The 23,989-nt window shown below is 45.9% G+C and overlaps 3 protein-coding genes across 3 annotated transcripts; 2 read left to right on the top strand and 1 right to left on the bottom strand.

Moving 5' to 3' along the window:
• Positions 1 to 1,855: 1,855 nt before the first annotated feature.
• trim69 (tripartite motif containing 69) lies at positions 1,856 to 4,341 on the top strand. The gene is made up of 6 exons (XM_068752516.1): positions 1,856 to 2,491; positions 2,616 to 2,711; positions 2,817 to 3,050; positions 3,452 to 3,474; positions 3,582 to 3,697; positions 3,797 to 4,341. Exons 1-6 carry the CDS (start codon positions 1,856 to 1,858, stop codon positions 4,339 to 4,341), a joined length of 1,650 nt encoding a protein of 549 aa, XP_068608617.1.
• A 1,136-nt stretch (positions 4,342 to 5,477) lies between these two features.
• On the bottom strand, positions 5,478 to 15,032 carry LOC137908791 (bone morphogenetic protein 1-like). Its single transcript, XM_068753212.1, has 20 exons — positions 14,897 to 15,032; positions 12,687 to 12,797; positions 12,433 to 12,582; positions 12,232 to 12,349; positions 11,916 to 12,094; positions 11,719 to 11,824; positions 10,954 to 11,078; positions 10,678 to 10,793; positions 10,298 to 10,400; positions 10,080 to 10,196; positions 9,843 to 9,988; positions 8,995 to 9,190; positions 8,789 to 8,914; positions 7,705 to 7,868; positions 7,412 to 7,592; positions 6,709 to 6,834; positions 6,443 to 6,570; positions 6,147 to 6,360; positions 5,728 to 5,978; positions 5,478 to 5,633 (listed from the first exon to the last, which is right to left on the bottom strand). Exons 1-20 carry the CDS (start codon positions 15,030 to 15,032, stop codon positions 5,478 to 5,480), a joined length of 2,949 nt encoding a protein of 982 aa, XP_068609313.1.
• Positions 15,033 to 16,170: 1,138 nt separating this feature from the next.
• LOC137908161 (anthrax toxin receptor 1-like) lies at positions 16,171 to 23,799 on the top strand. Its single transcript, XM_068752515.1, has 18 exons — positions 16,171 to 16,325; positions 17,207 to 17,278; positions 17,355 to 17,426; positions 17,525 to 17,606; positions 17,723 to 17,756; positions 17,968 to 18,047; positions 18,253 to 18,321; positions 18,404 to 18,484; positions 18,587 to 18,647; positions 18,797 to 18,895; positions 19,537 to 19,606; positions 19,790 to 19,868; positions 20,431 to 20,526; positions 20,643 to 20,684; positions 20,780 to 20,872; positions 22,348 to 22,506; positions 22,952 to 23,032; positions 23,419 to 23,799. The coding sequence occupies exons 1-18, from the start codon at positions 16,171 to 16,173 to the stop codon at positions 23,797 to 23,799; spliced, it is 1,806 nt and encodes a 601-aa protein (XP_068608616.1).
• The last annotated feature ends 190 nt before the right edge of the window (positions 23,800 to 23,989 follow it).

Genomic DNA, 23,989 nt, shown 5'->3' with positions numbered 1-23,989 from the left:
GTGTCGTAGCTGCTCACAAGGATGGCTGCGCACATTTGAGCACATACTCACACTTTGTCTTCAGCTGTGCCGAAAACATCCGCAGCCTCCTATTCTATTCTAAAATATACTGGCATCCACTGTGGAAGATGGTCATTAACAGGCCAGCATAGCAGAGCGAGCAGGACAGGATGGCTGGGGTTTATGCTCTGATTATATCCCTTTCCTCTAAGGAACAAAAAAAAAAAAGAATGACGATGCTGATGAAACTGAAGGAGCTGAGCTTTTTCTCTAGAACTCATTGGATTGATCCCCCCAGGAACAGCTGGAGAGTTTTGGTAGAGTCTCCCGGATTGCCCACTTCAACTGCTCCCAATGTGACCAGTCAACAGAAAAGCAGAAGAAAATGGATGGATCGTCCAGCAACTGATGAAAGTCAGGACCACAGTTCTGTACGGGATGACAATTCTGAAGCAAAACAGTCGAAGAAATGTAGAAATAACAACACGAAGGGCTGAAAAAAAAGAATCTGGTAGAGAACAGCAGTGTCAGAATAACTGGAGAAAAGGCATGAGAGTGTTTTGTGTTTTTTACTCCACCTGAAAAGAGTTCGTTCATCATGTTGAAGGATCAGTAGGACATCACCGCTTTATAAACCCAATTAAAATGATTCTGACCCGTGGGGCTCAGAGGAATCACAACGTGAATTCATTTTAACAGTTTAATTAACTCAACAATCCTAATCCACTGACGTTAATTACGTACGAACAGATCGTACATTTTCTTTTTACTATAGACCACTGAAGGTCAAAAGTTAATTAGTCTGTGTGCCACAACGTACGTTCCTCGGAGCCCGTGGGATATTTGTTAAAAGTTTCCCATAATGACTTTGTTGCTTGTTTTTGTCTATTTCTTTACGTCCCTACACGTCCAAACTGTTTTTTAGAACATGATAATCAACCTTGTAAATGCCATATATTTTGACATTTTATTTTGTCTTCCTCCCACCTCTTATCGTGTATGAAATGCATTTTTATTAACCTTTCCTTTCGGACACTAGGTGTCGCTACTGCCTATAACTTAATATATGGACCTGCTGGCCTGCTTGATGTTTGGGACTTGGTCTAAACAGCATTTCATTTTTAACCAGCACAATCCTAATTTGCTGGCCCGACCTGTGATTCTATTCCGGTGGATAACGGTGGGTGTCCCGTTTATTAGCCTGATCCATTCTGTGATATATAGCCATCAAATAATGCCATTATGCTGCTCTTGAGAGTTCTCTCTCACAGACAAGCGCTCATCTATCTCAGGGAAACAGCTGTAATATAAGTCACTGCATGCATGCAGTGTTTCTATTTGTCTTTGGTGGAACCTTCTTCCTGCAGGACTTTGCCTTTCTTTGTGCAAATCTCTTAATGCTCTTATTTGCTCTTCATCATCAATGATTACTGACTGGGCAGGAAACATGTTGTCAAAGTCACATAAACTGGATTTACATTTTTCTGTACTTACTGTACAGCAGATTAAAAGTTTAGGGAAGCAGGGCTTTCTTTCAGCTGCTGGCCAGACTTGACTGAGACGAGGATCGAGTGTCCACGGTCCGCCTCCGTTTCCTGACTGAGAACTTACGTCAGCCTGGAAGGGGAAAAAAAGGGGGGGGGGGGGGGGGGGCACGTTGCGATCCTCTCAGTGTCTGTTTGGGATGTGAGAGGTTGTGGCTGTTTCTGCGCCACCCCCCTTCTTCATTCCCCCCCTCCCCACAATCAACAGGAAGGCTGGCGGCTGAAGAGGGCGACACAGTCGGCAGGAGAGGGAGGACACAAAAGGTCCAGCTGTACAGTCTAAACAAAGCAACAACAACCAAGGCAAAGGAATGAGCACGAACGAAGTGAAGAAGATCCAGACGGTTTATCTGCAGAACTTGGAGAAACTAAACCAGGCCATAAAGCCAGACAAGAAGAATTGGAAAGCAAAGGAAGGAGATATTGCTGTGCAAACAGCGATGGAAAAGCTGCGGCCGCCTCCCATCGGTGGGAAAGTAGCCAAAAGCTCAGCGCACACACACAGAATCAGCAGAGATCTCACCTGCTCCATCTGCCTGGACCTTTTCAAGCAGCCGGTGTCGCTGCCCTGTGATCACACCTTCTGTCGGGGGTGCATCGAAGGTTACTGGACCGGCCCCCGGGGCCCGGGACAGGGAGGCACGGGATCCTGCCCTCAGTGCAGGAAGGTGTACCCCGGACAGAGCTACAGGCCCAACCGGATTGTTGCCAACATAGTGGAGAGCTACTGTAAGGGTCTGGAGGAGAGCGGCGCCGGGCCATGCCCGACGGATGCTGGGGCGACAGAGAAGGTCCCTGCTCCGGTCCCACGCTGCAGCAGGCACAGAGAGGAGCTGAAGCTTTACTGCGAGGAGGACCAGGAGCTTGTGTGTCTGGTCTGTGGTCTCTCCCAGGAGCACAGGAATCACACCATGATGTGCGTCCAAGAGGCTGATCAGAAGTACAGGGTGAGCTACGGACGGGTTTATACATTAAATATGGGTTTCATCTGTTCGAGATCCAAAACAACCAACACAAGTTGATCCGATTGTGAAGTTAGTGCGCTGCGATGTAATTATCCCGTCTCCTCAGGCGTCTCTGAACAGCTCGATGGAGTCCCTCAAAGTTGAGCTCAACACGGCGCTGCGGTGCGACAGGGAAGCGGAGGACGAAGTTAAAAAGCTCAAGGTGAAAGGAAATGCTTTCAGGACGCGCACTGCAACGGAATTCCCCGTTGTGCACATCACAACCCTCCGTGGAAATGTAACCGAACACCGTCCTCCACCTCCTTAGGAACACACAGCTGACCTGAAGCAGCGCATCGAGGCCCAGTTCAGCGACCTGCACCAGTTCCTTTACCAGGAGGAGAAGCTGCTGCAGGTGAAGCTGAAGACGGAGGAGAGGAGGGAGCTGATCCGACTGGACGAGCACAAAGCCCTGCTCTGCGTGGAGATCTCCCGGCTGCAGAGCGCCGTCCACGAGATAGAGCTCAAGCTGAAGGAGCAGGACCCCTTCGCCCTGCTGCGGGTGAGTCGAGCTCAGAGAAGACGAGTGCACAACGGAGGCGACGACCATGCATACGACACGCGTGCCCATAAATAGCCCGCAGCATCGCCATCCAATATTCAACCGAGCAGGGCGGGCACTGTTAAGGAGAGTGTTGAAATATTAACTGCTGTAAGAACAGCAGACTTGAATGGATGCAGGCCGGTGATCTCACACAGCGACCGGAGGGATAAGGAGTTTGGGCTCAGGCCACTGCTGTGGGACTTTCCCCCAGGCCACAGGGAGATCCCACAGGGTGGAAATGAAGGAGCGCAGACACTGATGTAATGTGGAACAAGCATTGGCTTCATCCAGCTGCTACTAAACTAACTACCGTCCTTGTGTCTCTCTTTCCGGTGCCTTTTTCCTGTGTTGTGTCTCAGAGCATCAAAGTCCTCCTCCAGAGGTGAGTGAGGGGAAAGGCCCATCTGATCCCGCTTGTGTTTTTTTTTTTTTGTGTGTGTGTGTGTGTCTCTCATCATCGTTGTTGTTCTTCTTCCTTGCTGTCGGCAGGCCATCGCTGAAGTTTGAGAAGCCGGCGTTGACCCCGCCCAGTCTGTGCGAGGGCCGCTTTGCCGGGCCCCTGCAATACAGAGTGTGGAAATCTATGAAGGGAAGCATCTATCCAGGTACGCCCAGTTCCAAACCAGCATCGATCACCTGAGCACCCACTGGAATGTTCAGAGAAATCCTTTAACACACTGGCGTCCTGTGTTTTCTGCTTTTAGTTCCAGCAGCCATCACTTTTAACTCCAGCACAGCCAACCCTTGGCTCAGCCTCACCTCGTCCCTCACCTGCGTCCGCTACCAGACCTTTAACCACACCGTGCAGGACAATCCCTACAGGTTCAACGCTGCGCTGTCCCTGCTGGGAAGCCAGGGCTTCACCCATGGGCGCCACTACTGGGAGGTCGAGGTCTACAGCAGCACCGTCTGGACCGTGGGCGTGGCTCGAGAGTCAGTACCCAGGAAGGGAGTCATCAAAGCCCTCCCCGCCAACGGCTTCTGGACACTCTCGCTGTCTTATGGTATACAGTACATGGCTGGCACCTCGCCCCCGAAGGTCCTGTCCCTGGAGGAGCCGCTGGCCAGGATCGGAGTGTACCTGGATTACAAGAGGGGTCTGGTGTCGTTTTATAACGCAGAGAGCATGACGCACCTGTACACCTTCAGGGAGACCTTCACGGAGACGCTTTACCCTTACTTCAACTTGGGCTTCCTGGATAAAGTGCACGAAAACGAGCCGCTCAAAGTTTTCCTTCCAAAGATTTAAAGAGTCTGCGACGTAAATATGACTGAAAAAAAGGAGAGTAATGGTTGTTAAACATGACAAATGGCATTCAGTGAAAGATCGCCATGTTAGCGCCACCTATTGATCAGTGGAATAACACGAAACCGACGACGGGACTGAGGATTTACCCCCCCCCCCCAGACCAAAGCTTTCAGCCTCTTTTAGCGCCGTGATTGTTTTTAGGCTGGACTCACATTTCATTCCAGTGAATAATATGGACCCGTCTGATGTGAGATTAATGCAGAAATGTTTTTATCATTCTAAATCTCATTTTGTAATATAAGCACAAGCCAATCAAGGACGTATTTCTCTTTGCTATGATTTTGAGTGTTTATCTCCTGAACGGCTGCATTGTTGGATGAACTTTGTGCTTGTCCTCGACTCCAGCGGCTCTTTAGCCCGGCTGATCATGCAGTGACATTTTAATAAAAATAATAATTTTACATTTATGTCCCAAATTGTGCTTTCATACAAAATCCAGATGTTTCACTGTCCTGGTTTGGAGTTGCTCTGCCTCACCCAGCAGTAAAATCGGTGTTGTAGCGTTTGCTGTTTTTTAAGGTCAAAGACGGATTGAAAAATGAGTAGTATATATAAAATATATGGCAATTGGGTGGATTGAAGGCTTCATTCATTAAACAAAGTCACGATCCCTTGTTGTGTCACGCAACAAGAGCATTTTGATGAGGGCCCTTACAATATTTAAAACCTAAAAAAAACCCACAAAATGAATTTAAATGCTCAGGATTCCTCCATAAAAGATCAGGTCTGGACAAAATGAGCTTTTGTCATCTCCGCTTCAACCGATCAAACCTTTACCACCAGACAGCGTAAAGCGTCGCAGTCTATATTATGAACGAGCAAACAATATTTACATTTTAGGTCTCAACACAGTGCTACGACGTGAACGGCTCAAAACTGAATTCATCTCAAATAATCACAGCAAAATAGTCCTTGCTTTAAACCCTATATCGTCTCTACATAATCAGCTTCTATATAATGTGTAGTTTCCTCTCTGGCCGACGTGAATGTGAAGTATTTTGGTTCCCGTCTGTGGTATCCATCCACGCATTCGTTCCTGGGTGTGTCCCGCAAAATGTTAGGGGTGAAGTCTCCATTTAGGTTGGGGGAAGTTTCAGTGAGTCGCTTGCGTGTAACGTGTCCTGGAACTTTGTGCTTGTGTAGCGTACATGAAAGCCTTTTTTGTTGATGCTGTCATCCGAGTGAAACTTTAAAACCAAGGCGTCTCCTGCTGAGTAGGCCTCCTCCGGAGCCTGGGAGAAAGACAACAGGTACAGGAAGAAACGGGAGATTGGGTTTTTTCCTTCGCTTAAACTGTGTGAACAAAACGGATATTTTCAGCCTCACCACAGATCCACAGTAGCGTCCCAGCCTCGGAGACTTGGTGTCAGCGCCATCGTAGAGTTCCACGTGATCATACCCGCACTCCGCCTCCTCCTCGATCTCGAACATTTGGAAGACGAGCTCCACTCCGTAGCCCTTCTCAGCAAAAACCACCCAAAGACAGTCAGAGCCGCTCGGATAGTTGTTGTCTCCAAACTGGGCATGAGAGTAGAGCTCTTTTGTCTTGACCTCGGCCTCAAGGCTTCCGCCACATTCTGGAAATTTGCAACCACAAAATTAGAGGGGTTAAAAGTGTTACTCGTAAAAGTGAGGAAGAATTGCAGCTTTCTAAACATGGAAGAAAACAAACCCGGGGTTCAAATGTGCGATTTTGGATCGTCTTTTACTCATTTTGCAGTTTTAAAAGGATTAACTTTACGCACCTGGCGCATATGAAGCCTCAAAGCCACTCTTCTGCACGGAGTTATCCGAGAGAAAGCGCAGGAACAAGTTGTTGCCTTTGGAGACGACTGCAGAGGGTTTCCTGGTGCCGCAGAAGCTCCCCAGACTCGGTGCCCGGTCGTCTCGCCCGTCATACACCTCTACATGGTCGTAAGCACATTCCAGATGCACCTCCATGTCAATCTCATTGAAAATCTGTAGAAAGTCAAGAATCATCTCCAATTATTTCCCGTGGGCCGGTGAAAAATGGAAATAAAATAAATCCGCATGGACGTACGAGCTTAATCCGATGGCCCGGCGTCGTGGACAGAGACCAGGTGCAGGCCTTCTTGCTGGGATACGGATCAGGCCAGTTGGGACTGCTAATTGTGCCTGACACACTGTTCACCACATGATCACAGCCCGCTGCACAACACAACACATTACAAGTTCAAGGTGTTTCAAAGTGTCAGCTGAAGTCGAGACCGATGAAGAATTAATGACACGAATCAAAACAACAAAGCTGAACCTCTAAATAAGGCAGAGAGCAGACGCCCGCCGTACCTTCCTTGCAGCCGTGCTCATCGTCGTGCAGCATGAAGCCGCTGCGACACCGGCAGCTGTAGCTTCTGAAGGTGTTCACGCACTCGTGCTGGCAGCCTCCGTTTTCTTTGGAGCATTCGTCTATATCTGCGGGGATGTTGAGCGATTTGCTTCAGAAGATCTTTGCATCACAGTAGGCTGCAGAGAACCTCCAGATCTGCTGCTGAGGGGAAGCGCCGCGTCGCGACGTCACGCAGAACTAATATCGCTACAATTTGCATCCCCTATTGTCAGCAAAAAGTTAATTAAGCTGGACATTTACTAATTTCGAATGTCGAGTAAATAAATAATGGATTTTGAGATTGGCTAAGGCCATAGGTTTATGATGAAAGGAAGACAGAGCAAAAACATGCAATTAATTCTGTGGCCTGTTGAAGCGGAACACACACACACACACACACACACACACACACACACACACACACAGAGCTGCCTATTTTGCTAAGAACACCACGAATTTCAACAATGCAAGAAAGTCAAACTAGATTTGAGGATCGGCTCCTGAATTGTTGTTCAGACTGAGCGTCACCGAGAGCCGGACTGCCAGCTGCTTGCTTTGTTCCTGGGTTGGAAGGAGGGGTTTTCCTTCTCACCGTATCAGGTCTGGAAATCACATAATACACAGCGCACATTTCCTTCCTGAACATTTCCCTCCCGGACTTACCAGAGAAGAAGTGAGCCTTGAAGCCGCTCTTGGAGACGGTGTTGTCGGACTTGAACTCAACCCTCATGTTGTCGTGCTGAGAGGTGATGACCTCGGGTTTCTCTGAGCCGCAGAACTTGCCGTGAAGCTTCGAATCTGAGCCCGAGCCGCTCCGCACCTCCACATAATCATACTTGCACACCTGATGGCAAAAACTAGAACATTTCACTCACTACACCGGAAAAATTATTTATCAAGTTGCTTGATTAAAATCGCTGCAGAAAAAGGACACGAGATAATTTGAATTGACTTGCATCGTTTCCTTCGGTGTCAAACACATCAAACACCAGAGTGATGCGATACTGAGCGGGCGCCACGAGCTGCCACACACAGTTCTTGTTGGGAGGGTAGTCTCTGGGCCACCCGGGTGTGGTGAAGGAACCATTAAGCTTGGTGACAAACCCACCGCAGGCAGCTGCTGGTAGGAGACAGAGAGCGAGCACTGATTTTAGGGGCCGTTGTGCGAGACTCGACAACACATTTTGTGTCTCCTGATATTCGACCACAGCATCTGTGAAACCGAGGAGAACAAAAGTTTAAGATGGTACTGCAATTAATGTATAAGCAGATTTATTTTTGCAGTAATAAGTAAAATATATACAATAAATAAACCAAATGAATGAATGAGCGCAGCCAGCTGTCGTGATTTGAAGGATCAGAAAGTGCATCAGTGGTGTAATTTATTTTAGATTAATTGTTAGTTTGCATTGGTGGTGTAAAATCCTTTTATTTTTGTTTTTCTAATGTTATGTTGCATCAATTGAGTTATTGAATATTGGTTTTATTTCTATTTGTATTGTTAAATTTGTATTGTTAATTGTGGATGATTTATGTACGAAGGACTTTCAACGGAAACAAGACCGCAAGGGCTTTTTTGAAATGCTCCTCTTAGACAGGATGTTTGACTTTATTTGTACTGTAATACATACTACTGTGTGACTGTACTTGTACTCTAACATTCTATCTAATAAATATATTCATCATCAGCCAACACTGCCTCCTAGTGGTAAAACACGAAACGCCAACTGACAGAATGGACAATATAATGGTAGTATTTATGCACCATCAGTGCTATTTAGAAGGAAATGCACACCAGCACCAATCCAGCAGGAAGTAGGTAATAACACATAAAATAAACTGAAAGCTTGCAGATCAATTCCTGGAGATGAGAGGATTGAAACTACTCTCATTTCTCAAGGTCGACTATGAAGCTACAAGAAGCAGATTCTCATCTTATGACATGGAAAAAGTCACATTCTAATGGATTATATTTCTTTATTCCTGCACAGAGACAGCCGGTCTGTTTCCAGTCTGCCCACATTGTGTTGCTCCACTCACCTTCGCAGCTTCGCCTGTCAGCCGACAGCTCGAATCCCGGATCACAAGCACACCTGTAGCTGCCCAGCGTGTTCAGGCATCGCTGCTCACAGCGGCCGTTGCCAGGCGTGGAACATTCGTCGATCTCTGGCAAAGAATAAGAATGTCACAATTAGTTCCATGCCAAACACACCAACTAAACGAAACGACAGAAAAGAGCACCTAACCTTTGAAGAAGCTGGCTGCAAACCCGGCCTTGCTCACCGACCCATCAGACACAAACTTCAGCCAGAGCCGGTTGGAGCTGCTCTTCAGCTCGTCTGGTTTGTCGCAGCCACAGAATCGGCCAAGCAGCGGACTGTTCTCCGAACCGCCATCTCTCAGCTCCACATAGTCGTAGGCACAGCTGTCATGCCTCTCAGTCTGCATTCACGTGAGGGATGTTAGATAAACCCAACGTCGACATGCTCGCTGTGAGAACGCAGGCGATGCTGTGATGTATATTTCTGTTGGCGTCAGTAAACTGGGATTCCTTGTTTGACTTCCTGGTCCTACACAAAGACATCCTGCACCCTGATCCAATGAAGACATCCACGTAAAAGGTTCCAATGCAATGTGGATCGGGTTTCAAACCAACATTATAAAATGATGCATTTTACTTCCACCGTGAAAATAAAGAAATTAATTGCATTGAAAATATTTCTTTCAACCGCTTCCTGTTTTATTTTGAAAGTGTACTTCTCCATGTCTCTTGCATTGCACGTCCTGTCTTTTACTGAACTATTTTGCTCTTTTATTCCCTCTTTCCTTCTCTAGTCTTCACTCTTTTGAGTTTTTGCCCCTGTGGATTCCCTCTTCATCAGACGTTCTTTTGTTTGCTGCTCTACTCCTTAAAGTTTCCTTTCCTTTTTCCTGCAGTATCTTTGTCTGATTAGCTTCACCTGTGCTCTCCTCCAACCAGCTCATTATCTCCTGATTCCCCTGCCCCATATTGTGGTTTTTATTTTTGCTTTGGGCTAGTTGCGCCTTGTGGTGCCTTTTCATGAAACTATTTTTATTTATTTATTTATTTTACCTCAAATGACTGAAAGCTGAAGCCAACATCGAAACCTTCTGATACTGCAATTTTCCACACACACACTTTGTTGGACTGGTAGTCGTCGGGATAATTGGGAGACTGGATCTGACCGCTGTCCTGCTTCACCTCTCCCCCACAGACAGCTGCGCAAGAAAAGTGAGATTCCGGATTAAGCAGTGAGAAAACATACTGCAAACACACAGATTACCTTAATCCACATGATCCCCACTGTACCTTCGTAGTTTGCCGAGAAGCCTTTGCCCACCCAGCTGCTGCTGCTTCTGAATTCAATCCACAGCCGGCTGTCGGTTGAGACAATTGGATCAGGAAGTGCGTCTCCACAAAAACGGCCTATCAGAGCCAAGGGCGAGCGAGCGCATTGAACGTTAGTCCCGAGTCCCGACTTCGCGGCACTCAGTGATGATCAGATTTAGGGATTGCAGGTCGTCGACCTTTCAGAGGAGCTTTTCTCCAGAACCCGTCTCGGACCTCGACGTGATCGTACCAGCACAGGTGACTCCTGAAAAGGTCCATGGATGTGAAATTGACAACAATCTAAGACACGGAAAGAAAAAACAATGTCAAAATTAAGAACTAAATGAGCATTATCCTCTGATGGATATTAGGGTTTTGCACCAGAGCACCAATAAAGCATTTTAATTCATTCCTGATTGATGTTACAGCTGCACAGTTGCACTAAAACCTACAATGTGCCACGCACCCTCTTATAATCAAGCTTATTATTATTTGTCATATCGTATCGCCGTTTAACATTCAGGGATGCAACCATTGAACTTCTCCTAAATGCTGAGCGGTCTTTGCGCCGTCTCACCTTCTCTCCAGGAGTGACAGAAATCCTCCAGACACAGTGAGCGTAAGCCGAATAGCCACTGGGAAAACCAGGAGAGGAGAAGTTTCCGACGCTCTCCTGCAAGCTGCCTCCACACTCTTTAACAGCCATGCACCATAAAACACACACATGGTTACGCTACAACAGAGGACAGACACGAAGCCGAGCGGTGGGATCTAGAGCCGCTGTTTTAAACTAGCTTCTGCTGTATGATTATCTTATTAGCTGTATTCTCTCTACACGTATGATGCATTTTACTTGCACATTTGTAGAGCTTGTGGGCTTGTGCAATGTCCCCTTTGCTAAGTTCGGTCCTCTGTCCGATAGGCGGCCGGACTCCGTTGACGTCATAACGGGGCAGGATGGTGTCCAAGAAGACGCCTCTGTTTCAGACAAATCAAAACAAGCGTCTTCAGAAAGCCCTGAGCACAACGTGCTTTAAACGTTCAGCTTCGGGGTAATGCATTTGACTCCTGTTCAGCACTTTATTGATTCTGGTAACCTCTGACTGGATTTGCACAGTTCCCATGGCGACGCGCCCGTGAATGACAAGCATGTGCAAACAGAGTGCTCTGAATGGTGCTGCAGGACGGTGCCAGCCGGCTCGGCGGAGCCCGCTCCTGAATGCCAGGCGGAAAAAGCTACTCCAGCCCAAATTGTTCAACAAAGCCCGAACTGCCAGGCCTTTATTTAGCTCGGCTTGCCTCCATGACCCAGACCAACAAAACAGCGACGGAGGTAAAAACAGAGCACAGAGAGAATCAACAGGGAAACAACTCGCATGAGACCGAATAGAAAAAGAGACGAGCTCTGTGACAATAAAGGATCAAATCCTCCCAGGCTTTCTATGGAGCTCGCTTAGCAGAGCTAACTAAAGGGACGGCGGGCCCGAGCAGGAGGTCGGCCCATAGCGCAGCAAGTAAGGGGAGGTCTCCGATTTATCATGAAGCCTGCAAAACATTACACAAAACGTTTGGGGGGTGAGGGGGGGGGGGGGGTTGAAAGATCCAAAAACATCCAAACCTGGAAAACGTATTCCTCGCATAATGCATGATGCTGCCAAAGTCATAAACTTCCCCGAGTGAGTTGACCTCACCCGGCTCCATCTTCAGGAAGTTGTACTCTTGTCCTAGTCGTGCACAAACAGCCAGTGGACGTAATGCAAACACGTGTCCCCCCCCCCCGCATATTCATGCCAGCGCACCGGGGGTTAACGGTACCTGGCTGGATGTTGTCTCTGATGATGCTCACGTGCTCGTCACGGTCCGGACGCGTGTGTTCATGCCAGAAGCCGATCACGTGGCCGAGTTCGTGGACCACGATGCCAAACTTATCACAGTTCTTCCCTATAGAGATGGCCTGAGGGCCGCCACCCCTCCTGCCCACGTAGGAGCAGCACCTGCAGGGGCAACACTGATTAGGTCCAAACCCTGTAGCGCCAAGACAAAAAAAAATCAGCATTTGGTCTTATAGATGCTAAATGTTCCACTAACATTATCTGTTTTGTGAAAAGGCTAAGCGAGCATAAAAACTCACCCACATGGTCGATACGTGAAAACGACGTAGCTCTCTTCAGTCGTCCTCTCTGTGAACGTCACGCACGTGTGTTTCTCCCAGTGGCGCATGGCCCGACGGAAAATGGCTCGCTGACTGCCTGTCAAAGCCGCACGTGGTGAGGAGAAGGTCCCTTCTGTCTGACGCACACGGGCCTGGAAGAGGCGGCTGCTCCCAACTCACCACTAAAATTGCCACTGATCAGATACGGGATGATGGCATCTGGCCAGATGCGCTCAGGCCTCGAGGTGGCTGCCCTCCTCCGACGACGGAGACCCCGTCCGGAAGCAGCGCTTGTCCTCCTGGCACTCTCATTGGACCCGGAGCCGTTGACTGTAAGACATGCATGGAGGCTGCTTGGACTCTTCCGCCTTTGCCTGGCCTGACTGAAGACAGACTGATTCCAGAGAGAGGTGCATTTCTTCCTGCTTTCTTACCTGAGTCTGTGTGGTTGTTCTGGACAGGTTGCCGTGCAACGTCACCGCTGTGGGCGTCTTCAAGCAGCCGGAGGTCATCTTCATCAAGAGCAATATCTCCCCAAAAGGCAGCTGGGGTGAGAAGGTGGACACACAGAGAAGGAATACATGCACAGCTTTTAAAAAGGTTTCCTGTTGTGGTGCATAACTCAAAACAGATTGGGAACAGATGAGTAGATTTGGGTGATAATCCAGGCAAGATCCTGGATTCTGGATCACTCTGAATGGAGTCGATTCCACATCGGAGTATCTTTAATACCTGAGGAACCAGATCCAGTTTTTTTTTTTAAACCAAGACACTCTGGAATTAGTAGAAGACAAACAGATTTGGCTCTCGATCCATTACTGAAAGGCTGCTTTTAGTGAATAACTTCTAAACTAATAATGAGATCAACGTGGATCCGATTACTAAAGGTTTGTTTTCATGGTTAAGGAATCTAAAAATATAGATAACATCAATATATGACCATTGTTTTTGGTGTAAGTCACAATGTCGGCGGACTGAGGTGCTCGGTGGAGGTCTGCGCTCTCCAAGGTCTTTTCTTGTTGTGACGTCACTCTGCCCGGAGTCGCTCTGCAAAATCAATACGGTATTTCTCCGAAGGTCATGAATGAGAGATCAAACACGCAAGTGTAGGAATGATTGACAGGATAAAGTTATTGACTAGAAAATGCCCAGGTTCCTGCCACACGCTCCTTTAACGGTTCCCCTCTGAGGGATTAACATTATTACGACCATACCTCCTGTATGAGTCGACTAGTCAAGCAGAAAAGTCTTTCCCATTGAACAGCCCATTCAGCTGTGTGATGAAAAGACGTAGCAGGCCCTGAGTCAGCCTTTGAAGTGAATGCACTCATGCAAAGGGTGACTGCAAATGACTGCCACCCCTGTGCTATGCACCCCATGCCCCGAATCCCAGAGGGATTTCACTGACGTCCAGCCTCGGTGACCTCTGGTCTCCAGGCAACCGCCTCGGAGAAAAGAAGCGGTGGGTGAAGCAGGGACAATGTCAAAAAGTACATGTCTTCATTTGCATCTGTCATTTCATTCATAATTAACTGTTTCTGTTATCAATGCGACTAAAGTTAATACAGAATGTAAAATATACAGTATTCAGAAAATATGGTGCATGAATGTAAATGAAACTAAAAACTAAACTATTAGAAAACTAATGAATGAATGGGTTAGTTAAACTTATAGAATATTTTAGGCATATTTACTTTGAATAAAATAAATAAATACTTTGAATAAAATAAATAAATAAATAAAGACTTTCATTTGTAATTCCGTGCATTTATAGTTCAGCATTCTCACTTTTTCCATCACTCATTAAATCTTTTCTTGAAAGCTTCTCAGTAAAGTCGATTTGTTCCAAGTTGCCAACGATATTCTCCTTTTACTTCAGCAGGAAATCCAAGGAGCAAATAAACAGCCCTCAAAGTGCAGTAAAATCAGAGGAAAATATATTGACTGTGAGTCTGTGCTTTCAGCAGTATATCAAACATCAACCTTCTGTTTCAACCCAACTGATTGATCTGATCGAACATCAACAGTTACTTCAGCTTTGTCCTGCCTTTCAGCACTTTTCTCAAAGATTAAGGTAGAAAATTATAAAAGCAACATAAAAAAACATCAAAGTTTTGACTGACTCAATTGCAAATAAGACATTTAAACCTGATCCTTTAATTCTGGCAGTGGAGCATCGCTAAATACCTTTACTCACTGTAAGTAAGAATTACTTTACATGAATTCAAACTCAGCATCAGACGTTTATTTTATGGCTGTAATAAATATTTACTTTTAGAATCATGAGATTTTACACAGACATGTTGTTTTTCTTACTTTGGTTTCCTTTGTGTTTATTGCTTATTGAGTAAATCAGTAATTACAGGATTGTGGTATTATTAATTGATTAATATTGATATATTTGTTATGTATTTATTTCCACAAATATTATTTTTCTCTGTTTATTAACAACTGTGAGCTGAAAATGTGTGGAAGATCATTTGCTTTTATTTTAACATATCTATTTTTGATAAAGCTGCATTTCATTCTGAACATGCCAGGTTCACCATTAATTGCGAGGCCTGCGTCACAGGTGAAAAGTGCAATGTTAAGGACAAACAAAAAGCATAAACACATGCGTAAAGGAGGTAAAAGCGCACCGTACCAGCTTTACATGGGTCCTTATAATCGATTACGTCATCGAGGTAGTTAAAGCCTGAGTCCACAAACCCCAGCTCGGCCGCCGGAGAGACGCGCAAACAGACGCGCAGCAGAAGCGAAAATATCAGAACGACCTCCATTCCTTCCCGAGTAGAGGTGAGGATGATGAGGGTCGGGGATTATAGGATGGGGAAAGAGCATCAAAAGTTCCCGGACAGCTGCGGCGTGAGTTTCTAAAACACGCTGCTTTGTCGCGTCTCCATTCCGCTGCCGTGATTGGCTGACGCACGCAACGTGAACGCAACGCGGAGAGGTGCGTTACCTGCAGCCGCACGGATCCTGTACTGGAGCCATAAAGCTGGATTTAGCATGAAAATGAACTTTAATACGGGTCTATTAATAATAAATAGATGATAAAATTACATTAATCTGACTCTTATTCCAACAACTGAAGATCTGCATTGAAACGTTCAGAGATATTCTCTGTATAGCTGTTCAGTGATGACTTGATTGAACACCTGCAGGGGTCATTTAATTATTCTGTTTTTAACATTATAAGATGCATACTTGGAAATGTGTTTTGCAAATTGTTTCTTGTTCATGCAAATTGTGAGTGGCAAAAAAAAAGCGTGGGAAATATTTACCACACTTTAAACTACGGGTGCAGAAAACGAACACAACACAATACACTTTTTTTTAATACAGTATGTAAACAATTTAACGTCATAAAGACAGATTTCTATCTTTATTTAAAATTCTGACGCATTATAATTAACAAGCTTCTGTGACTGAATGACTCAATCTCCCAAATCAATCTGAATGTTTAATGCGTCTGTCCAGTGCTTTGCAGGTGCATGTGTTTACCGCTGAGTGGCGCTAACGAGCAGGCAGCACAATTAAGTTAACTTGAATAATCCACATATAAAAGTATTCACAAGAAAAAAAAATGAAACTTTTAGGGACATTCGGATTACAACATAAGATAAGTGTTGGATCACAGTATTCCACGTGATTTATTAATTCAATGATGCTTCTGCTGGATCTGATTTTAGGAGGGGGGGGGGGGGCTGTCCCACTGACTTCACTCCTCCTCTCTCAGAACACATCTGCTTCAGGAGATGGGACACTGATCCGGACCAAAGAGTCGAAAGCCTTGGAGATTGCTTTGCCTATCATGGCTGACGACATCTGCATGCTGTGAGTGGGGAAAGCGAATGAATATTTATGTTTGCCTTCCCTTTGACTGAGCTGATGCTTTCTGGAAAACGTGGGGTGGTGATGTCACAGCTCTGGTGCAGGCAGGTCCTGCTCGGCGTGGAACTGGGAATGCTGGTGGCGGTCCTGGTGGCCGGTAGCACGGGACAGATCCGGGACAGGAGGGAGGCAGGGTCGTCCTGCTATGGAGGATTTGACCTATACTTTGTTTTGGACAAGTGAGTATTATTATAGACGGAAGGAATCATCTCTGCTGGACAGGTGACAGTCGTTGATTTGCTGTGTATCTAAAAATGTACCATTTTCACCCACACTATGGCTGCAACAAATGATTCTTCTAGATTAATCTTTGGGGTTTAGGGTCAGGTCATAGCCGACATTCACCTGGAGACTCATGCAGAGATGGAATTTAAAGAATGCGTATTTGCACAACAGGAGCTACAATCTGTGGAACCATTTCTCCGTTTGAGCCAGATGTTCCAAAGCTCCAGAGTCTTTGGCTTTCAGAGAGTCAAATCCCAGGATAAATGAAAGCATAAGGAGGGGGGGGGGGGGGGTAGAAGCGTGTCAGTGCTGTGTGAGAAGAGGCTGCAAAGGTTGGACGGATGTGACTTTCGGCTCTTAAAGCTGCGTTGATCTTAGAAAACTGCTGCGACAACATTTGTCAAAACTCAGAACCTGGCTTTGTGCAAAAAAGATGTGGTGCTGCACTCTTTGTTTTGTTATTTTAAAACGAGCCACGTGACAAGAGATGGAAATATTCGCCATCGGCTGATCAGTGAAGACTGAACAGGCTGGACCTCTCCGGTCTCTCGTGTGAGGCTTCACTATAAGGAATAAACAGACGGACCCATTTGCTGCATATAGTTTGCACACAGCGTTCAGTGACGGCACAAACAGTTTCAATCTCAAAAATCACGCTTTTTCCAGAGACATTTGAAGGAAAATTCCACCCTTTGATGCACAAGCATGCACACGTTTGCAAAGTTCTTTAATGCTAGCTGTCGATACTGCACACAAAATGTTTGATCAACTGACTGATAAGCACAATCACATTTCAAACAATGGCACAGTTGATGTGTCCGTCTTGAACCTTCAGGTCGGGCAGCGTGCAACATTACTGGAACGAGATATATTACTTTGTCGACCACCTGGCTCACAAGTTTATCAGGTAACAACGTCCCAATCAAAGAGAGATAGCAAGAAACACGGTCTGTTTCACGATCCATCTCTCTTTATTCCTGCAGTCCTCAGCTGCGGATGTCCTTCATTGTATTTTCCACGGAAGGAAGAACGCTCATGGCGCTAACAGAAGACAGGTCCAAACACACACAGCTCTCTTCTGGTTTAACTTCTGTCACCTCACCGCATTTCAATGATTAATAATTTCAACTATCTGGAATGCACCAATGACCAGAGAGCAGATTCGGGCCAGACTGGAGGAGCTGAGGATGGTGCAACCAGGCGGAGACACTTACATGCACAAAGGGTTTCAATTAGTAAGTCGCTAGACGTTGCTGCTCCTTTCCCAACAGTGGAGCGTCTCAAATTTAAAAGGAGGCTTATTTAAAAAAAAGATTTTGTTGCCACTGATGCCTCCAAATCTCTCCCTCAGGCCAGCGAGCAAATATACTACGGGACTGGAGATGGTGAGTCGAGCAGCTTCTTCTACTGGGGGGGGAGTCTTTGTGCCCTTCTTCGTCTCAAACCGATGGTAGAGTCAAAGCAGCGGCCTATTCCATCAGACGCAATTACGTGTAAAATGTTATTCCAAATGGCTTCAGTCGATTCTCTCAGACTCTCATTTCATTTCAACACGCTGAGTGATTTATTTTTATTTCAACATTTATTGTCTTTCAGGCTACCGGACAGCCAGCGTCATCATCGCCCTGACGGACGGCGAGCTGAGAGAGAATCAGTTTGACCTGGCACAGAGAGAGGTCAGTGCAAAGCTTAAACATCATACTGTAACATTATTTTCATAATTATAGGATAATATATTCTATTGCACTCTCAATTTAAGATGAAATCTGGGAATTTAAAGATGTTTTCCACCGCAGAGACATCGCCGTTGGACACACACACACACACACACACACACGAGCGAGGCAGGTTTCATTCATTATTTGCTCTTGTCTGTCTCAGGCCGGCAGAGCCCGCCAGCTGGGGGCCACGGTGTACTGCGTGGGAGTCAAAGACTTCAACGAGACTCAGGTGAATCAGCCCGTCGGCCAGTAAAGGCATCAGGTGAACAAAGCAACCAGAACGTAAACCGTTCGTCCTTATTCCACGATAGCTTTCGACGATAGCCGACAGTAAGGATCACGTCTTCCCTGTGAATGATGGGTTCCAGGCGTTACAAGGGATTATTGACTCGGTACGGCACGACGGCATCACAGAAAGTTCCTCATGCAAGACGACATGATTTAATCCATTGTCCCGTGGATTAGCTTTTTGACATCATTATCTTCCCTCTCAGATCCTGAAGAGATCCTGCATTGAGATCCTGGCTGTCGAGCCTTCAAGCATCTGTGAGGGAGGTAAAGAGGCACAAAACAATTCTCTCTATATATATATATGCCGTACCGATATATATATATATATATATATAAAATATTTAGTAAAACTATAAGGTGATCACAGTTCTGTGGCTGACATGCTATAAATTCTAAATGTAACCCCGTTTCAGAATCCTTCCAGGTGGTGGTGAAAGGAAACGGTTTCCTTCACGCCCGTGACGTACAGAAAGTTCTCTGCAGCTTTCGCATCAACGACACAGTAACTCTGAGTGAGTGCAGCAGCCCCAACGCTTCATGCATGAACAGTCACATCCCACATAGTGAGGCTCCTCCACCCGATGGCGTGGGTTCGAGTCCCCACTGTAGATATGGGCTCTGGCCGAAGGTGAGACGGTGTCGGCTTTGCATTTGAACGAGAATCCCGTGTCCACGTGTCAGCAGTTCGATTGACAGATGATATTAAATGTCATTAATGTATGGGGGGGGCAGCAGTTTTGGGATTCCATTCAGCCGCCATGTCCAGTATGTATGTTTTGGACGAATGGCGGAGACTTTGTGGCACACAATGATTTCATTCCCTCGCTCCCACAAAACCTTGAGCTTTCAATCAGCTGGTTTAGTGCTTAGAGCGTCTCGGATGTCCGAAGGGGAATGTGGATCTCCTCAGCCAGGGTATAATATACCGCAACCCTCCCTCCCTCGCTCCATTTTCCATAAGGAGAGGAAGTCCAGGGATTGAATAACAAAAAGAATACTTTTGAGGTTTGACATTTCAGGACAGGGAAAAGAAAAGTCAAGCAAATTATTAGTTTTTCTTTCCCAGATGACCTTTGTGTACCGTTTTATTTCCTGCTCTCATACTAATACATACATTGGGGTATAAAATCTCATCCTAATTCTACCTCCCCAGTGAAAAGACCTTTGGTGGTGCGAGATTTTTATCTTTTGTGTCCGGCTCCGGTTCTGCAAAAGGAGGGAACGTAAGTGTTCAATGCGAATACTGAAATGATAGAGATTTAATATCTGACTTGCTGTTTCTTGATTGACCATATATTTCAGGGGAAAGTATTTGTGCATGATTTTAAGCTAAGTAATTAAAAAGCAAAGTAATTAAAAGAATTCTATTCATATGAAACGCAGTAAAATATCACTGACTTCTACAGAACCGCCACCCTCCATGTCAGCATGAATAATGGGCTGAGCTTCATATCGAGCTCTGTCACGATCACTGCAGTCACCTGTGTAAGTACTACAATATACTAATACATAGATTATAGATAAATGGAAAAACACTGAAAGATGAGCTCACGTACTCGAACTTTAGGGCGGATGTTGAATTTCATTTTCTCAACCACTTAATCTGAAATCCAGGCCGCGGTATTTACACCGGAGAGGATCTACAGCGCTACCCACTGCACCACCGTGTTGCCCAGGATGCTGAACGTTACAACTAATTTTACATAAATTAAATTATAAAGGAAGGTGAAACTTTGAAAAGATAAAAGTTGTTATTTGAATGGTCCGGAGTCGTCGTTGCTCTTCCTCTCTCCTCTGTCGGGTTCCCTTCAGGCGCGGCGGTTGAGGTTTGGTTGGAGGAACACCGGTGGCGTACCTTCGGAGTAGCTCTGATCATTTGTACTTGTGTTATTTCCCGTTTTTCTTAAAAAGCCCAACACACACAATTTAGAGCTCCACTTTTGCATCAGTTATCAGGAGTTTTGAGTTTTTCTGAACTCTTAAGATGTACAACAGTTTGAATTAAAAGCCCTTTCTGGCGATGGGGCTGTGTCTGTTTCTCTTCCAGTCTGACGGGACCTTCGTGGCCGTCGCGCTCCTCATCCTGATGCTGCTCCTCACCATCGCCGTGCTGTGGTGGTTCTGGCCTCTCTGCTGCACCGTGGTACGACAGCCACACAGTGGATCCTCGCAGAGCGCCGGACATGCAATGGGAAAGGGGTTTGTTTTGACACACTGCTAACCTTTGTGGCTCAGATCACATATTTAGTTCCTCTGCAGGTCATTCGCGAGCCGCCGCCTCCAGAAATGGAGGACACGTCTGTAAGTCCTTTTTCTTCCTGCGTCTCATGATGACAAAATTAATTTCATTACTAAGTAGTAGGGTATAAATCGTACAATTTCCTCTTCCTCTTTAGGATGATGAAGATGGTTTTCCCAAGAAGAGGTGGCCCACAGTGGATGCTTCGTACTACGGAGGACGAGGAGTGGGAGGCATCAAGAGAATGGAGGTAGAAAGAGAAAAGGGCAGATAATAATATAATATGATGATATTATCATGCAGATTAAACATTAAACATAGTGTTAAATGGTCATACTGTGCACATTACGTAATTATTATGCAAATATGAAAGGTTTAGGTGTCTCTCCGGGTTAATATATAATAATATAATATATATTTGACATGAATTTAATAGAGTTTATACTTATTTACTCCACACTGACCTTGAGATCAAAAAGTATGACTCAAAATCTTTGAGCTCACATTTGACTAGGAGGGGTAACACATACAGGTCACGAGTTCAAGCAAACAGGAAGTAGTACTAAATGGTAAAGATAAAAACAAAAGAGCTGAACGTGGAGGAAGGCTCAAGAAAAAGGATGGAAGGATCCGCTGAACAGTCGGAGGGAGATTTAGGACAAGTACAGCAGCAAAACAAAGGGAACCAGGAAGTGAGTCGCTCTGTTTAACAGAGTAGAGAGAATATTTCAGCTCAAGATGGAAGATCATGAGTCACTTTGTTGTGACAAGACTGGAGCGCCAGCCTGATTCGGCCTGGGGCCGTCTGGCCAGTGAAATGCAAAGTCGACCGATCAACCACATGTTGGCCAGATCGAAACTTCCCGGCTGTTTATGAATCATGCAAGCTTGCAGGATTCACATGTGGAGGTCTGCTCAGGAGAAACAGCTGCTTGAGCTGGTTAACGGAATCCGCTCAATTTATGAAGAAGAGAAGGAAAAGGAAAACAGTGGAAAGAAAAGTTTGGAGATTTCTGAGCCATTCAGGCATCTGAACCCCGAGAGCAGCAACAGACAAGAGTAAGAAGGTGGAGGAGACTGAAGTCTGAGCTTCCTTACGTTTCAGTAGTCTGAAGAGTCCGCTGTGAACCTGAAGCCTCACCGCTGCCAGAAGAGCAACGGAAAATCTGCAGAACTTAATTTAAGTGCTTCCTACGCCAAGCTAAACCCTTCATGGCTCCGGCTGTGGCCGCTTCAAGGGAATCCTTGGACTTTACTGGTTTCCCTTTTGATGTGAAGAATCATTGCTGACATTTGTGATGGCTTTTTATTAGTTCTCTGGCCATAAAGAATGTGTTTTTTCTGCGATAAATCATGAGAAAAAGCTTTCAGAGAGACATTCTCAGGGCAAATATGGACAAACATAAAAACCTGTCTTCATGAGAATAAACACGCTTTAAAGTTGCTGCTGTTACCTCAGAGAAGAATATCTTCTAATCTCAATTGCACTTTGTGATAAGTTCCATTTTGCTTTATGGGCTGTACCAAAGCGCAGCATTATTTTGAGCTAAATGCTAAAGGTCAGCATGCAGACAAGCTCAAAATGACAATGTTCACTGTCTCAGCTACGTGTGTCAGAAGGGCAACATTTACGTAATAGCATTAAATGTTGCACATATAAGACAGACGATTTATTAGTGCTGTTCTTTTTGTTGCACAGAACTGAAAGCTCCTCCTCTTCCTCAGGTCCGATGGGGTGACAAAGGCTCAACTGAAGAAGGAGCCAAACTGGAAAAGGCTAAAAACGCTCGAGTGGTGCTGCCGGAAGACGAGTTAGAGGCTCCGAGGCCGTACTACCCCATCCAGAAGTCCATGCGCCCTCGGCGGTGGTACGCTCCCATCAAGGTAAACCACGTATCCACTTTCTTCTTCCACTTTAATCCTGCTATTTATTAATGGCGTCTCTCATCTAATGCTTGACCAGAAGTCTGCTCATGTTTTTCTCTTCATATATCAAATATCTGGCATTCAAAACTCCTCAAACTAAATTTACGATTTTGAAAAAATAAGAATAATCAGAAATAATATATAAACTGCGACAAAGAGAAGCATTACATAACACCGACAGAAGTAAAACGCTTCCAGATGTTCCAAATGTAGATTTGTCTGTACCAGGAAACGGTTAATGATCGGCTGGATCGTGAACTGAGCGACATATGAAATTGTTTTATTCCTGGCGGAGCAAATTCTTTTGTTTATTTGTCTCTTTGCCATATAAGAGGATCCAAATGAAACACGTGGAGCAGATCAAGTCTGGCAGGAATAAACCCACGGCCGTCTCTCTCCACAGGGAAAGCTGGATGCTTTGTGTGCATTTCTGAGAAAAGGCTATGACAGAGTGTCTGTGATGCGACCTCATCCCGGAGACAAGGTGAGACGTAGCAGCAGACCGAGATAGCATCTGATGTGTACAGCTGCTTGATGAGCACAAAATCCTTCAGCCTTTGGCAGAAAACATTTCAGAATTTGCCAGAGCTTAACAGAAATGACAGTAAACGCAGTTAAATCCAAAGTAAAGGACGGTCTGTATATGAAGTACTATAAGTACTGCATGTGAGCGCGAGTAGAAACCAGTGCAAACTGCAGCAGCGATGTCAGGATGGTCTGCAGAAGACATCAGATGCTGCGTGTCGCCTTCAGATCGCAGCATCAGCACAGCTGGCAGGAACGCGTTTGCTTTCCCGACTCTCAGGAACAGAGGAATTTCCTCTTTCCATTTGTGCCACAGTAGGAATTTTTTGTCTTCATGTTCGGCAGGGAAAGTGCATCAACTTCACCCGAATCAGATCCTGCCCTGCTCCCCGCTACCCAGACTACAACCACACTTCCACGCCCGTCTACTCGTTGCCCCACAGCTCCCAGGATCGGCCATCAAATGAGGGCCACCTCGTCCATTTGCCCCCTTCGCCCACTTCAACGCTCCCTCCACTCCCATCCTCTCCGCCGCCATCCTCCACCACGCCACCTATACACGCACCGGCTCCAAACAGAGCTCTGCCCACAGGAGACCCGAGCCCAGTCTCCTCACCCCCGTCTCCAACAGGATCGTTACCACCTCCGCCTCAGGGCCCACCTCCGTGTAGGGCGCCTCCTCCGTCGCGCCCACCTCCACGCCCCAACCATGAGAACCAGTGGTGACGATGAGGAGCATAAAGGAGGAGGAGGTCCATATCAGGATGGATACCCGGACAGGTGGTCTCACTTTACCACGGTTTAAATGAATCCAAACAGACTTTTATCAATTGCATTTGGCTCACCCTTGAATATTTGGCCATGCTTGATCTGATTTTCTTTAGTTTTGTGTGTTTCCAAAAGCGGCAACTTTAAA

The sequence above is a fragment of the Brachionichthys hirsutus genome, chromosome 19 (genome assembly GCF_040956055.1).
Source record: "Brachionichthys hirsutus isolate HB-005 chromosome 19, CSIRO-AGI_Bhir_v1, whole genome shotgun sequence".
NCBI lineage: Eukaryota > Metazoa > Chordata > Actinopteri > Lophiiformes > Brachionichthyidae > Brachionichthys > Brachionichthys hirsutus.
This window is presented reverse-complemented; position numbering and strand designations above follow the sequence as displayed.